This window comes from Corythoichthys intestinalis, chromosome 19, assembly GCF_030265065.1.
Source record: "Corythoichthys intestinalis isolate RoL2023-P3 chromosome 19, ASM3026506v1, whole genome shotgun sequence".
Classification (NCBI taxonomy): Eukaryota; Metazoa; Chordata; class Actinopteri; order Syngnathiformes; family Syngnathidae; genus Corythoichthys; species Corythoichthys intestinalis.
The window spans coordinates 11,460,010-11,473,994 of record NC_080413.1 but is presented as its reverse complement, the minus strand read 5'-3'; the positions used below and the strand labels follow the sequence as shown (position 1 = coordinate 11,473,994).

The window sequence follows — 13,985 nt, the reverse complement described above, 5'->3', positions numbered from 1 at the left end:
AAGTGGCCGGTGAATGTATAGTCCCATAAAGTGAGTTTTCCATTTTATATATAATCATAATTCATAATAATTCATATATAATTTTTTCAGTAACGGAGTAATCTAACTAATTACTTTTTCCGCTGTTACAACGCCGTTACCGTTACTGACGGTCAAAAGCGGTGCATTACCTACTCTGAATAAATTGAAAAAACTACCAGCCGGGTCGAGTCGACTCTCTGCTCTGTTGATTTGTCATCCAAGACTTGGGGTGCGTTCAGGTTCGACAATAGCGCACGTACTTCTGACTCCAAGCTGTTTGTCCCTGCTCATTCAATTAGACAATGCTTTCCAAAGTTTGGTAACGTTTCTGTGTTTGCTACACCTGATGCTAGCCTCGTTCCCATCTCCCACTGTCAGCCAGCAATAATTCTGCTTCCATCTTGAGGACGGCAGACGCTTTGAAGCTGACGTGAATTGTCGGGAAACTAGCCTACCTGAATGCAGCCCCTCGAGAGATGCGATGGAAGTGATTGTGATTGGCTGAGGGTTAGCGTCATGTGTCGTTGTAAGCCAACCAGAGCCGGTGATTTCACAAGCAAACCGGAACAGCGCATGCGGCAAACACACACGCAAAACAGATGCACAGGGTCGGGATGGCAGAGCAGTCAGAAGAAAAATTGTCCTTTAAGAGGTGGAGATATAGACACTATTTCAAGTTTGTCGAAATTAAAGGAAAGAACCTGCATGTAATGTGTAATTTATGTCCCGGGGCAAAGCTTTTGTCGACATCTGTGGTAAGCAATTCAAATCTGCTGAAGCACCTAACAAGTTAACTACCTGTCTGTTCTTCTCTATTCCACTGACTCGAATACTGCTCAGAAAATTTCAAATTCTTTGACATACAACAAGTTCTTTTTAAAGTAACAGAAATAGTTACTTACCCTGGTAACTAGTTACTTTTACTATAGGGTAATTCATTTACTAACTCAGTTACTTTTTGGAAGAAGTAGTGAGTAATGTAACTAATTACTTTTTTAAAGTAACGTGCCCAACACTGAATACAGTGAGAATAATTTGCTCAATAATGGTAGGGTCAATTGTAAATTCTATCCATACAACATATGCAAAGACAGTCTAAATGACCTAAATAACTGAAGTCATTATATAATGCAAATAAGATTGCTTAAAAGTTGGTGGGGACAATTTGAACATCCTACGCCCATGGGGAATGTGTGTTTAGTACAGGTTATCAATGTTGTTGGTATTGGCCCAAAAGTAGTCAACTGTGGTTGTAATCATACAATAGCTAAGACATCATTAACATGTCAACTACTACTCCATTTTTTCCTTTTTACTTGATTGAGTGAATTCTGTAGCTTTCATTGTGTAAAAATCAATTGCAGTGAATGAGTTAATACTGTGTAATTCCTAACGGCAGCCATAAATGCACCATTTTTCCTGACCAAACTTTATGAAACCAGCTGCGGTCTTGATTGGTTGGATTACCCGGAAGTGTCCGTTCTGGGTGAACACGTGACCAGCATACCGGCCAATCACATCATCACCTTATTCTATACAGTTACAGTAGCTACAGGTGAATGGCAGGACACAGGCGAAGCAACATCACCAAACCTAGCAATGAAACTAAATATGGCAGTTTTTGCCTCTGACAACGCTACGTGAATCCATAAAAAGAGCAAGAATCTCTTCTTACCTCATTTTAGTGCCCCAGTGTCGGTGTCAAACATCCAGGAACTCTTTGGTGGTGTCAAAACCGAAGTTGCCAGCACCTCCTGCCGCTGCCTCAATGTGCAGCGGCTAGTTTAAGAGGAGGGGGAGAGGAAATGCCACACAAATTGACAGTTTCCTAGTCGAGTGTGTTTGTGAGGTTTTAGGAAATTAGTCGTGGTAGTGCCGTTTCACGACTGAACGCTGCTGTCCCAGGAGTTAGAAGCTGGCCAGATTGTTGTGACTGGTCTTGGCTCCCGGGATGCCATCTCCTCATCATGATCACCCTCCTCCAGGTGACGGCATAGAGAAGCCAGAAAACTTAATTATGAGATACAGCGACCTCAAGTGGCCAATATAGGTACTGTTTTTGCTAGGGTATTCATGTGTAATTCTAGCGTTCTGTAGTTTTTCTGTGTAGTACCACAGAAAAACTGTGATGGGGTGATAGTGTTGAAGCAATTAGAGTAGTTATGCTTTGAAAGTACCGCATGGTTGGAGACTTAGAGTACTGTACATGCTCTACTTGCCTGTTTGGCTTTATAACCACAGGAGGGTGCTAGAGCTCTATGGGCCTATAGCATTTGATTAGTCAGATTTTAGGAAAAGATATCAGTGTATATTAAAAGACATCACAGTAGAGTTCATTTATTGTTTCACTACACACGAGTTTACATTCCATTACATACCATAATGTCTGTTTGCAATGCACATTTTGGAAATACAACTACAAGATGCAAATAGCGCAAACACAGGCACACTCTCAAAACTAATAAACTAAATGTTAAGGTAATAATAGTATGTAAAAAAACAAAACAAAATTGAAACTAATTGAAATTGTCAAACTCAAATAGAGGCCAAGATTCGAATAGCAACTGGGTAAAAACAGCTCTAAATCTAATTGATAATTATTCAAAAGAGGTGTATGACACCAAAAAAACATGTTTCTAATCAAGCAAGTTTGGTTTAGCACTAATTAGGTGTTCCAGTAGAAGCATATTTACTAGCATAAGTAGGAGCTGAAACGGGTATTATTTCAAAATGTATACAAATAAAGGCCTCCCACCAAAGACGCATCCCCCTAAATCACTGGTGTCAAACTGATTCCATAAAGGGCCAAGTGGGTAATTTTTTAGACGGGGTTTAAAACTGGGATTTTTTTCAAGCCCGAGAGCTTTCAAATTAGGGTTTCAATTGGAGGTGAGGGTTTCAGGCAAGTTAGTGTAAAGTTTCACCTAACAATTAAAAGAAGAAATAGGGTTTGTTTCAAATCAGGATATGAAGCTTAAGTCAAATGAACCTTGAATTTAACGGCGGTATTCCTCAAGGCTCAGTTCTAGAACCATTGTTATTTTCCAGATGACCATTATTTGCAGGAAATACAGCAAGTCGATAAATTAGCCAAAAGTTATGAAAACATGACAACAAAAAAGTGGTGTTGTGACTTGATGGTCAGTAACAAATCTGAAAGTACTGACTCGGGGACTTTTGGGGGTTTTTGGAGCTGTTAGCATCCTGCTGTGGGTTCTTCTGACTTGCGACGTTGGTGGTGGTCTTCTGGAGGTTCAACATGTAGGATGGGTCTTTCCTCCTCGCATCTAAATTGGGTGTGCCTCTTGCCTGCTGGGTTCCCGACGGTCCACTGCCTCCCACAGGTACCGTGGGGGTAGATGTTGCATTCATCTCAGAAGACCCAGTCTTTCTTATGAGGGGGCTCAGATAGATCTGCATAGTCACTAAGTGAAGCGGTGAGATGGGGAGAAGGTGCAATGGAGGGGAAATGTAGAGGGAACCAAGTCATGAGTGAGATGTAGAAATAAATGAAGGGTAGATGCACAAATATAACTCAAAGGACTCAATCCTTGAATGTGTTGGGATGTCTTCAAAGCTGAACCCTACCTTTGCTGTGTGTAACTCTCCTCATGCCTGCATGGTAAAAACATTTCAAAGTCAGTCTCCTTTGCAATACAATTCTGATAACAAAACTCCTTTACCTAAACTCACAGGAACCTCCTTGGATCTGGTGCTCCTTTAGGAAATAAAACAGGAGAGAATATTATTGTAACACTTATAAGAGGGCAATTTAAAGTTAAAATTGTTGTGGCGGTTTTAGTTCTTTTCATTTAATCGAGGTGTTCCTCAAGACTCATTACTAGAACAACTGCTGTTTTTCTCATGACTTATCATCAATTTTGCTTTGCTATAGTTTTATGTCTCAAGTTTGCCAGTAATAAAGCATTCACACCCTTCTTGTGTGCTGGTGCAGGATGATGCGGATGAGGACGGACGCGTTTTGGGGGTTTTACATGGACTGTCCTTCACGCTGCCTGCTGGACTCCTGACACCACTGCGCAGAGGATATCACAAGTAAAGAGTTACAAAGATTTTTTTTTTTTTTTTTTTAATATACTAGTCCTTCTAAAAAAAATTAGCATATTGTGATATAGTTCATTATTTTCTGGAATGTACTGATAAACATTAGACTTTCATATATTTTAGATTCATTACACACAACTGAAGTAGTTCAAGCCTGTTATTGTTTTAATATTGATGATTTTGGCAAAAAGTCAAGAAAAACCAAAAATCCCTATCTCAAAAAATTTGCATATTTTATCCGACCGATACAAAAAAGTGTTCTTTAATACAAAAAAAGTCAACCTTCATTTAATTATATCAGCTATGAACTCAATACTTGTCGGGAATCCTTTTGCAGAAATGATTGCTTCCATGCGGTGTGGCATGGAAGCAATCAGCCTGTGGCACTGCTGTGGTGTTATGGAGGCCCAGGATGCTTCGATAGAGGCCTTAAGCTCATCAACAATGTTGGGTCTGGTGTCTCTCAACTTCCTCTCCACAATATCACACAGATTCTCTATGGGGTTGAGGTCAGGAGAGTTGGCAGGCCAATTGAGCACAGCAATGCCATGGTCAGTAAACCATTTACCAGTGGTTTTACCAGGTCGTGCTGAAAAATGAAATCTTCATCTCTACAAAGCTTTTCAGCAGATGGAAGCATGAAGTGCTCCAAAATCTCCTGATAGCTAGCTGCATTGACCCTGCCCTTGATAAAACACAGTAGACCAGCACCAGCTGCTGAAATGGCACACCAGACAATCACTGACTGTGGGTACTTGACATTGGACTTCAGGCATTTTGGCATTTTCTTCTCCCCAGTCTTCCTCCAAACTCTGGCACTTTGATTTCCGAATGACATGCAAAATTTGCTTTCATCTGAAAAAAGTTTACTTTGGACCACTGAGCAACAGTCCAGTGTTGTTTCTCTGTAGCTCAGGTCAGGCACTTCTGCCGCTGTTTCAGGTTCAAAAGTGGCTTGACCTGGGGAATGCGGCACCTGTAGCTCATTTCCAGCACACGCCTGTGCACGGTGGCTCTGGATGTTTCTACTCCAGACTCAGTCCACTGTTTCTGCAGGTCAGGAATCGGCCCTTCTCCACAATCTTTCTCAGGGTGCGGTCACCTCTTCTGGTTGTGCAGCGTTTCCTGCCACACTTTTTCCTTCCCACAGACTTCCCACTGAGGTGCCTTGATACAGCACTCTGGGAACAGCCTGTTCGCTCAGAAATTTCTTTCTGTGTCTTAGCCTCTTGCTTGAGAGTGTCAATGATGGCCTTCTGGACAGCAGTCAGGTCGGCAGTCTTGCCCATGATAGTGGTTTTGAGTAATGAACCAGGCTGGGAGTTTTTAAAAGCCTCAGGAATCTTTCGCAGGGGTTTTGAGTTAACTCGTTGATTCAGATGATGAGGTTAAGAGCTTCTTTAGAGTACCTTTTCATGTTACAGTATGCTAATTTTTTGAGATAGGGATTTTTGTTTTTTCTTGACTTTTTTGCCAAAATCATCAATATTAAAACAATAAAAAGCTTGAACTACTTCAGTTGTGTGTAATGAATCTAAATATATATGAAAGTCTAATGTTTATCAGCACATTACAGAAAATAATGAACTTTATCACAATAAGCAAATTTTTTGAGAAGGACTAGTATAATCTTACCAGCGAGGGGGTGTCGGGCTGTAGTTCCTGCAGGTTGCTCCAGATGGTAGCGTGGAGCTCTTCCTCAAGCTGGTGACTCCCGAGGTTCCCAAGGGTGCTCTTGGGGGCAGGCCCATTGAGACGGGTCTCCCTAGGGTGACACCAAGGTTAATACTTTAATTTATCTCATCATAAGAATGGTCACATGCTTACATTTAAAATAAGTGGAGCATTAAAAATGTCTCCCTCTTGCAATTCAGTCTGTAATCCCCATAAAAATGTGATTAATCACTGCCCTCTGTTAGTTTGATTAGTGTTTTGCATGAACAAGCATATTTAAGCTGATTAAAAATTTAATTTGATAATTGATCATTTGTTTAACTGTCAGAATTCATTGATAACCTCCAAAATTCTAATAGTATGACCTGGTCAATAAATCGAGTTTTTACCATTTTTTTAATTACATACAATAGAGTTTTTCCTCACTCTTTTTCTTATTCTTCCCATATAATACACGCACGTGATCGTTTCATTGCTTTATTGCTTCAGCCAACACATACGTGCACACAAGAGGAACATCAGGATTGACTGTTTAAAAAAAATAGTGACAGAAGGTAAATGAATGCAATCTGTGAGGGGAAAAAAACTGCAATTGTAAAATAGGAAGAATGAAGCTGGTAGTATCAAAGGTGTCAAGCGTGTCGAATTAAATACTACAGTTACTCAATAGGTTTTTCCCATTATAGTGAGTTTGCCTTTATTTGTGTCAGTGGCGATTGATCTAAGACTGCAAGGGAAGCTCAGCTTCCCCCAAAATGTCAAAAAATAAGTGATCAAATGTATACTATTATGTTTACATGTCATCGACTAAATATGCACCACAACGTGCTTAACTTTTGTTCAGAATTAGCTTCTTATCACTGGCTACGATGCAGCTTGCTTTCATTTATTCACGCAGCTTCACAGTCCTTTAAACAGTGCAGACGCTGTGCATCTCCAGAGTTGAGATTGCATTGTTCCTTTTTTTTTTTTTTTTTTACATTTATTTATTTATTTATTTTTTAAAACCTGTCCTGTTCAGCTGTTTGACATTGAGAATGGAAGTCTAAGTGCCCGGATAGTCTGAACAGTTTTAATGTTTCACATTGAGAGTCTGACAGACTCCCTTTGTGATCATTCAACATACTTCATTTATTATGACAAAACAGCGAACAGGAAGGGGTTATGGGGGAACAGAAGAAAAGAAACACAAGAGAAGAAAGAGAAGAAACACAAACAACTACAGGAAATACATTGAACGCCTAACTACACTAACTACCAATATGTTGGTGCTATCGTCAGCTAAATGTATTTCCGGTTGACACCATGTGGGGGGCCTGTTGACCAGGGAAAGAGGGGGAAGAAGGTGGGGGAGTCTATAAGCTAAGTGATAGAAAGGGGTAGAGTGTACACAAATCATCTCTGTGATCTAGAGCCCAGTTATCGTGTGAATCCCTTGTGAGTGTAAGCCCGTTGGCGACCGAGAGTGCATTGTTCCACTACAGCAGTGCTTTTCAATTATTTTCAGTTACGCCAGAAAGACGTAGATGTTTGCCCCCCCCAACTCTCTGCCGCCACTGTAAATAGTGTAATTTCTCTATAAATTTAGTATTATTGTAAGAAGACCTCTGCATAATATTGTCATTTTTAACATCAAAGGAAAAAAATAATATAGATCAACATACAATAATGTATAACTTTATTAACATTGTTTGTAACAGAAAAATTTAAAGCGCATCAATTTGCCTGAATTTAAAAAAAAAAAAAAAAAAAAGTCATATACAAACTGTAAAAATACTAGGGCTGCAGCTATCGATTATTTTAGTAGTCGATTAATCGATGAACTAGTTAGTTCAAATAATTGAGTAATCGGATAAGAACCATGAAAAATCAAAATAAAACTGAGCTGAGCCTCAAACGGTATTAAAAAAAAATGAGGATCTATGTACAACAAAAGAACAATTGGCTAACTTACATACCAAAAGTCTGCTAGCTTAAATGCTATAGAATGCTAACTTTTTTTTTTGTTTTTGTTTTTTACAATGCTCTTAACATAAGGTTCAAACAAATATTCCCACAAAAAACGGCTAAATATATCTATAAACGAAATTACGAATGCATTCAAAAACATTAGCTCAAACAAAAACTTGCTATGTTGTTCTTAACAGGGAGCAGTTGGATTCAGCAATGTGAAATGAGGCAGACCAGAGGGCAGTGTATCCACCCTAATCAATAAAACGAAATGCAAACACTTTCAAGATAAACCATTACAACGCCACTTTAATTAAATTAATCAAACGAATACTCAAACCAATACAATTTAATTCGAATATTTTTTTCTATTCGAATACTCGAGTTAATCGATTAATCGTTGCAGCACTAAAAAATACACTCAAAATACATTTCTTGACCATTTGAATCCGAAAAATAAAATCAATAATCATTCAAATTGATTAGCAACATTAACTCATGAGGGCAATATGCCAAACAATTTGACCGAAAAAACAAATAATAGAACAAAAACGACAGTGTCATTGAACAGGGACAATTTTCATTTTTGCGGCAGGCAGAATCAGGTCTTTTGCTATGGAGTGGGGTTATTTTGCACTGAGCAACTTGGTATGCCACCTTAAATGAAGCTTACAGTGATTTCTGGTTTACTGATGTGACACAAAGCGGAATAATTGTTGACAATATTTGGCACGTTTTCACTGGAAAACAAATATAGCGGCTTATAAATGTGATTGGGGTTTAATGTCTTTAAGTGACGTCGTAACTGATTTGGCTTCCTGCTGTCCGCTGTAAACATTTTTAGAAAAAGTAAACAGACTGGTCTTTCCTAATCTCCCACTGTATTAAAAGTCAAAACCAAAAGCCAAACGCTACATACGCCTCGACATATTTCCTTGTCTTAGCGCTTCATATCTCCAGTGCTCTTTGCTTTGTGCTCATATTTGGTTAAAAAAATACTGCGCAAACTCTGAAAATGAGACCGGCAATGCCACCCACTGAGTGGATGTGCAATTATACTTTATTGTAGTACGGCAAAAAATTGTGTTCCCCGAGGTCACGTGCGCCACCCCTGCCATCCCGCCCCACTATTTGATAAGTACTGCACTACAGCGAAATGAGACGAGTCATTTGCTGAAGGCTGGGTTTATCCAACCCATCCGAAGCTAAGCGTCGCTTCGGGTCTATGGACTGTGGGTGGGGCTCGACTTGCCCAAACAATCTGCTTCTCTGCATGATGATTGGATGATTTGTCTGAAGCTGAATCCCTTTTTGATAGACAGCAGCATGAGCGAATCAGTGATCTTGTCGTTTTAACATCCACTGGGGGCATTTTTCACTTTTCATTCTGTTGTTCTGAGTTGAACTGGAGACTTTCATAATCATCCTAACAACACTTGCTTTGTTAAAAACGACTAGCGAAAAATTGAGCTTCTATTTCTGGTGGGTTTTTTTCTGTAGCTGCTTGTGTTTGGAGACTTGACTTCTGGCACTCTAGTTTCTTTCCCTACCAAGCAGCAGGTGCTGCTAAGCCCCTCCACCATCACAAAGCACTCACAGGCGGAAACACTTTGAGCTTCCCATCATTGAGAGACCAGCATCCGCCATTCATTTGTGTAGTTACTTTGCATTTGTGGGCTGACAGCACAAATAGGGGGAGGAAAATATTTCATTCAAGACAGAAGTTTTGCAGTTTCATTCCAAGATGGAAATATTGGTTATTTTTGTTCAGTATTTAAAGAAATAAAACTTGTCACCCAGCCTTTAGATAACCCTAAATTGTTCGCTCAAACTCAACCTTGAGTGACAACATAGGAGCGGCCATAAGCAAACCTGACAAGGCAAGTTAGACTTGGACTACCAAGGGTGGATCAGTTGATACAAATCCCTCTTGTATCCAGAGAAGGGTCATCTGACCCTAATCAGCATATCTTTTGTGAGCATTAAGGTCCTCATTAGTCATTCCCATTCACACTCTCAAAACCACAGGGTTGGATGGCTCCAGTTAGCATCTTGAGTGTTTGCAGGGCTGGGCTGCTTTGGCTTTGTCGGACAGTGGACCGCTCAGGCAGGCAATAGGGCGGACAACCTTTTTACATATTCCAAAAGCTGGAGTTTGCCTACTGTACAAGGGACGGTGTAATAAAAAAACAAAACATTTTTTATGTGGTGACATATGACACTTCGCCTTTTTCCCAGGGCTAGGGGTTTGAGGTTGTTGTTGAAGCAATTTTTCCTTCTGCGCCTTCTTTGCGCCCACATGAGAGTGAGCCAATTCCTTTGCAAGACCCACCAAGAAGTCGACCCGTCTCTCTTGCTTTCCGGTGCATGCCTAATACAACACATATGCATTCAGTGCTGCCATGTCAATCATATTGTAGAACACGGCGGCTGGCCATCTCCGTGTTCCTCTGTGTTTGACAAAGCCAGGGCCCTGGATTTGCAAATATTCAAGATGCGAATTGCAGCTATCCAGAGTGAAACCCTTCTTCACACCTAGGCAGTGACTCCACAGGAGTGTGTAGGGGGGTTTTCTGCTGGATTGGTTGTCTGAGTGGTCTATTGTTTGACTAAGCCAAGTAGTCAGTTTGGTATTGGGGTCATTTGATGCCTTTCTGGTCTTTCTTTATAGCCAAAAAAAAAACCCGGGACGTCCAGTTAATGCACATCTTCACCCACCTTTAGTACCTGACGTCCTCCTTCCAGACGTGGGGGCGCTGGCAGCCCGGTGCTCCTCGGAGATGTTGAGCCTCTTGAGCACGTCAGCCAGGGTCATCTTAAGCAGCTGGATTTCATCCTCCTGCATCTGCATCCTTTGCTCCAGGTAGGTGAGTCGGTCGGCCACGTCCAAGTTGCTGGCTGCTGAGCTGCGACCATCTGGGTGGGGCAAATGGATGACATCATGGTGTTGCTGTTGATTACGTAAAGCATATCCCCGAGTGTTCATGAAAATCCCAGGCTCGTTTACATCAGCGCTCGTATGATTAAGGTTGCGGATTTGTCACTGGGATAGACAGCTGGGTCCACTTTTTGCATACAGTACATACATCCTGATGTGATAGAGTATGTTCTTTGACTTTTTCTTTGCCATTGACGGTGATAGACGTCCAATCCATTCAAAAGGGAGGGTTGGCAGCGATCATTCACTGCCAGCCTCTCCCATTTGAAATGGACTGAACGTCTATCGCTGTTAATGTGTTTATACAGCAATTAAAATATATTAAAAAGAAAACATGAATATAATATATATACATACTCTAATATAGTGGTCCCCAACCTTTTTTGCACTAGACCGATGTGATGTGGGCCTTTTTTTCACGGACCGGCAATGTGTTGCAGAAAATGACAGTAAATATAAAATAACACGACAGAGCTAAAAACTAACGTTAAGTGCAGGGAAAATGTAACTCACCATAAGCTGAATCAACCTATTTTAACAGTGGCATCTCCTAAAACCTGATGGCAAATATCCTCAGTCGCAGGAATAATGAGTTTTTCTCCAACTGTGAAAGGTTTCTTGGATTTAGCAATACAGTAGGTATAATGCTCTCAGTGTATTCACTTTTGCTAGCTATTAGCCACATATTATGCAGAATGCACTTGGCTGTAGGCTCCTCTTCTGGCTCAGCAGGTGGCTTTTTCTTGTAAAAAAAGCTGTCCAAAGACGTCTCCGCGAGCAGCACACAGCCAACAGCAGCTAACGTTACTGTTTACATTGACGAACACTGGGCTGCAATAGGTGTGCAAACACCCCAGTAATGGCAGCAACCACTAGAGGACGACGTACACAAATCTCTACTCGGATTATTCTAAAGGCACAAATGATGTATTGTTTCTCTGTGGCCCGGTAGCAAATGCGCCATGGATCGGTACCGGTCCCCGGCCTGGTGGTTGGTTGGTTGGTTCAAAGACCACATATGGACCAAATGTAGACGAACAACCATTCAAATTTATGGACAGTTCTGAAACTTCAATGCTAAAGCATCATGTTTTTGGAATTTATAGCGAAAAGAAAAAGTAACGAATACATATCTTTCAAATCATCCAATTTTACACGCGAAACCAACTAAATATATATAAATAATGATTTAAAAAAAGACTTAAGATTTCCATTCAGACTAAAGCAAATGAGGTCAGAGCACAGCTGGACACAAAAGTCCCAACATGACAACAAAAGCATTAGTCTACCATGCGAGCCGCTGGACGCCGACGACGAAAATTCTCGCTGCAACTTCTTCTCCTCCGCCACCGCTTTAGCCATCTTCTTTCTCTTCCTCTCCTCACGAGAGCACACTCTCTCCATCCTCCTCATCCCTGAATCCACTCGTACGGGCCGGTTCTCCCTCCATTCCCCGCAAGGCCCGCCTCGCAGCATCCAGGCCTCCTGATGCTGAGCCCGCTCCGGTTTCCACGGCGACTGGCAACACGAGCGGGATGCTCTGATGCTTTAAAGCTCTTCGCTCTGGGCTTAAAACCTCAGCCGTGGTCCAAATCAGCCTAAAATGTGTGTGTGAAGGGGTACAACGATAATCCCCCCAGACTGAGCCTCTATGACCCCGCCCCAGTGGCCTCACACATAAGCCTCATGTCACTGACAGTAATGGAGACCGAGAGGGGGAAATGTGGCCTTCTACTGACCCTCTTTTTTTTTCTGAAATGTCTTCATTGAGAAGGAAAGGGGATTTTCAATACCCCCCTTTTGGGCAAATAGATGGATAGTCATTTTACTGATTTATATTTATTTACAAGTGCTTAATGGCTTTATGATGGCATTAAAAAAATACTACTTCTCCTCTAGATTGAGTAACTATCTACATGAATGCATTATACAGCTACCTGGTGGTAAAATTATATGTTTTGAATAAATCCAAAATTGTAACAAATACGTACAACTCAGAAGTCTATAAAGCGTGCCATAATTGAATCTCTGATTTCCTGTATGTCTCTTATCTTGAACTGAGGGGGGCATCATCCACGTACATCACACACACACACACCCCCCATATGGGGATTGGGATTAGAATAGCACATAATCCCACTCCTGTAAAAGGGAATTAGCGCCATCTCAGACGTACAAAAACCGTGCAATCCCAGCATGCCTTCCATGTGAACGTATCGTAAATAGTTACTCAATTTTGGGAACTATTCGAAAGAGACCTTCAGACAGGTTAAAAGACAGTTTGAGTGTTTTTGATTTTTGCTGGTTGACTGAATGATCTTAACTCATTCACTGCCTTTGACAGCAGTAGACATCCAATCCATTTTAACTGGACGGGTTGACAGTGATTATTCGCTGCTAGGTTCTCCCAGTTAAAATGGATAGGTTGTCTTTTGCAGTCAATTACAGCCAATGAATTATATATTTTTTTGTCGATAAAGCCATTTAAAAAAAATAATAATAATGACAAAAGTGACGTCTACCTGTCAATGAGTCGCCATCAGGTGCCAGCAAGGAGTCACTGTGGTAGCTTCCCCTCAGCGAGCCCCTCTTGAGGCCCCCGGACTCCTCTTCCATGCCCAAACCGGGGTCCACCAGCTCCTCCAAGTCCCCCTCGGAAGTGGCCGCAGCCATGATATGGGTCACCTTCCCCGAACAGCCGGTCACACCCCCTGATTTCCCCTTCGCCCGCCACCCACCTGCACCCTGACAGGCTCTTTAGTGAGGACGCATTGAAAGGCGGATGTCACTCAGAGGACAGATTAACAGCCTGCTAAGCCATCTCCGCTCACTCAATCCAGTGGGGGTAGACTGTGTGTGCACGGTACATGGAGGGTAAACACTTTCACAATTAAGGCCAATAAATGGAAAAAGCTCAAGGATTAGGCAACGTTTAGATTTTTAAAAAATCATGATTACAGTTTTTCTCAATTGCTTTGGTACGTTTCTCAAATCCGAATTGAAATTCTCAAAACTGCTTGTTCAATCCTCAAAACAAGTCACACAAGTACCAAAACAACATGGATTACCTGCAAAAGCTGGTTTTCTGTGCAAAATACTTAGTCTATTGCTCAAAATTAAATTTCTGTGTCAATGAACATGTCAGTCCTGTCAGAATGATAAATCCTCATTTCATTGTGTACAGGCAAGACAGTCAAATTGCTTAGTCATGCTCTCAATTGAACAGTTACTCTGGTGGAGGGCTCTGATGCTGAAGATGGTGTACATAAGTTTTGATGAAAATTGCAAGTTACACCTTTGTGCAGTGCTTAATTTGTAAATCATAAGGTGTTGGAAC

The 13,985-nt window shown here is 41.2% G+C and overlaps 2 protein-coding genes across 3 annotated transcripts in view; both read right to left on the bottom strand.

The window, feature by feature from the left end:
• The window catches only part of evlb (Enah/Vasp-like b), a 56,455-nt gene extending 54,450 nt beyond the window's left edge, over positions 1–2,005 (bottom strand). Inside the window, exon 1 of the mRNA XM_057822395.1 lies at positions 1,697–2,005. Within this exon, the coding sequence (XP_057678378.1) occupies positions 1,697–1,701 (5 nt within the window). The 5' untranslated portion in view covers positions 1,702–2,005. The remainder of the gene's footprint in view (positions 1–1,696) is intronic.
• An 800-nt stretch (positions 2,006–2,805) lies between these two features.
• LOC130907392 (echinoderm microtubule-associated protein-like 1) lies at positions 2,806–13,377 on the bottom strand. Of its 2 annotated transcripts, none has more exons than XM_057822399.1 (7): positions 13,171–13,377; positions 10,429–10,626; positions 5,722–5,851; positions 3,956–4,057; positions 3,705–3,739; positions 3,610–3,636; positions 2,806–3,446 (listed from the first exon to the last, which is right to left on the bottom strand). In XM_057822399.1, exons 1-7 carry the CDS (start codon positions 13,319–13,321, stop codon positions 3,163–3,165), a joined length of 927 nt encoding a protein of 308 aa, XP_057678382.1. In that variant the 5' UTR covers positions 13,322–13,377; the 3' UTR covers positions 2,806–3,162. The 2 variants fall into 2 exon arrangements, with proteins under 2 accessions (XP_057678382.1, XP_057678381.1); XM_057822398.1 differs by lacking the exon at positions 13,171–13,377 and adding an exon at positions 11,938–12,232.
• Positions 13,378–13,985: the final 608 nt, after the last annotated feature.

What these genes read in the sequence shown, in the direction of transcription:
- LOC130907392 (XM_057822398.1), bottom strand. Translation starts at nt 12,124, where the DNA reads ATGCTGCGAGGCGGGCCTTGCGGGGAATGGAGGGAGAACCGGCCCGTA. An exon ending in GGCGTCCAGCGGCTCGCATG is followed by an intron (nt 10,627 to 11,937) that starts GTAGACTAATGC and finishes TGCCCCACCCAG; the next exon opens with ATGGTCGCAGCTCAGCAGCC. An exon ending in GAGAGTTACACACAGCAAAG is followed by an intron (nt 3,447 to 3,609) that starts GTAGGGTTCAGC and finishes CGCTTCACTTAG; the next exon opens with TGACTATGCAGATCTATCTG.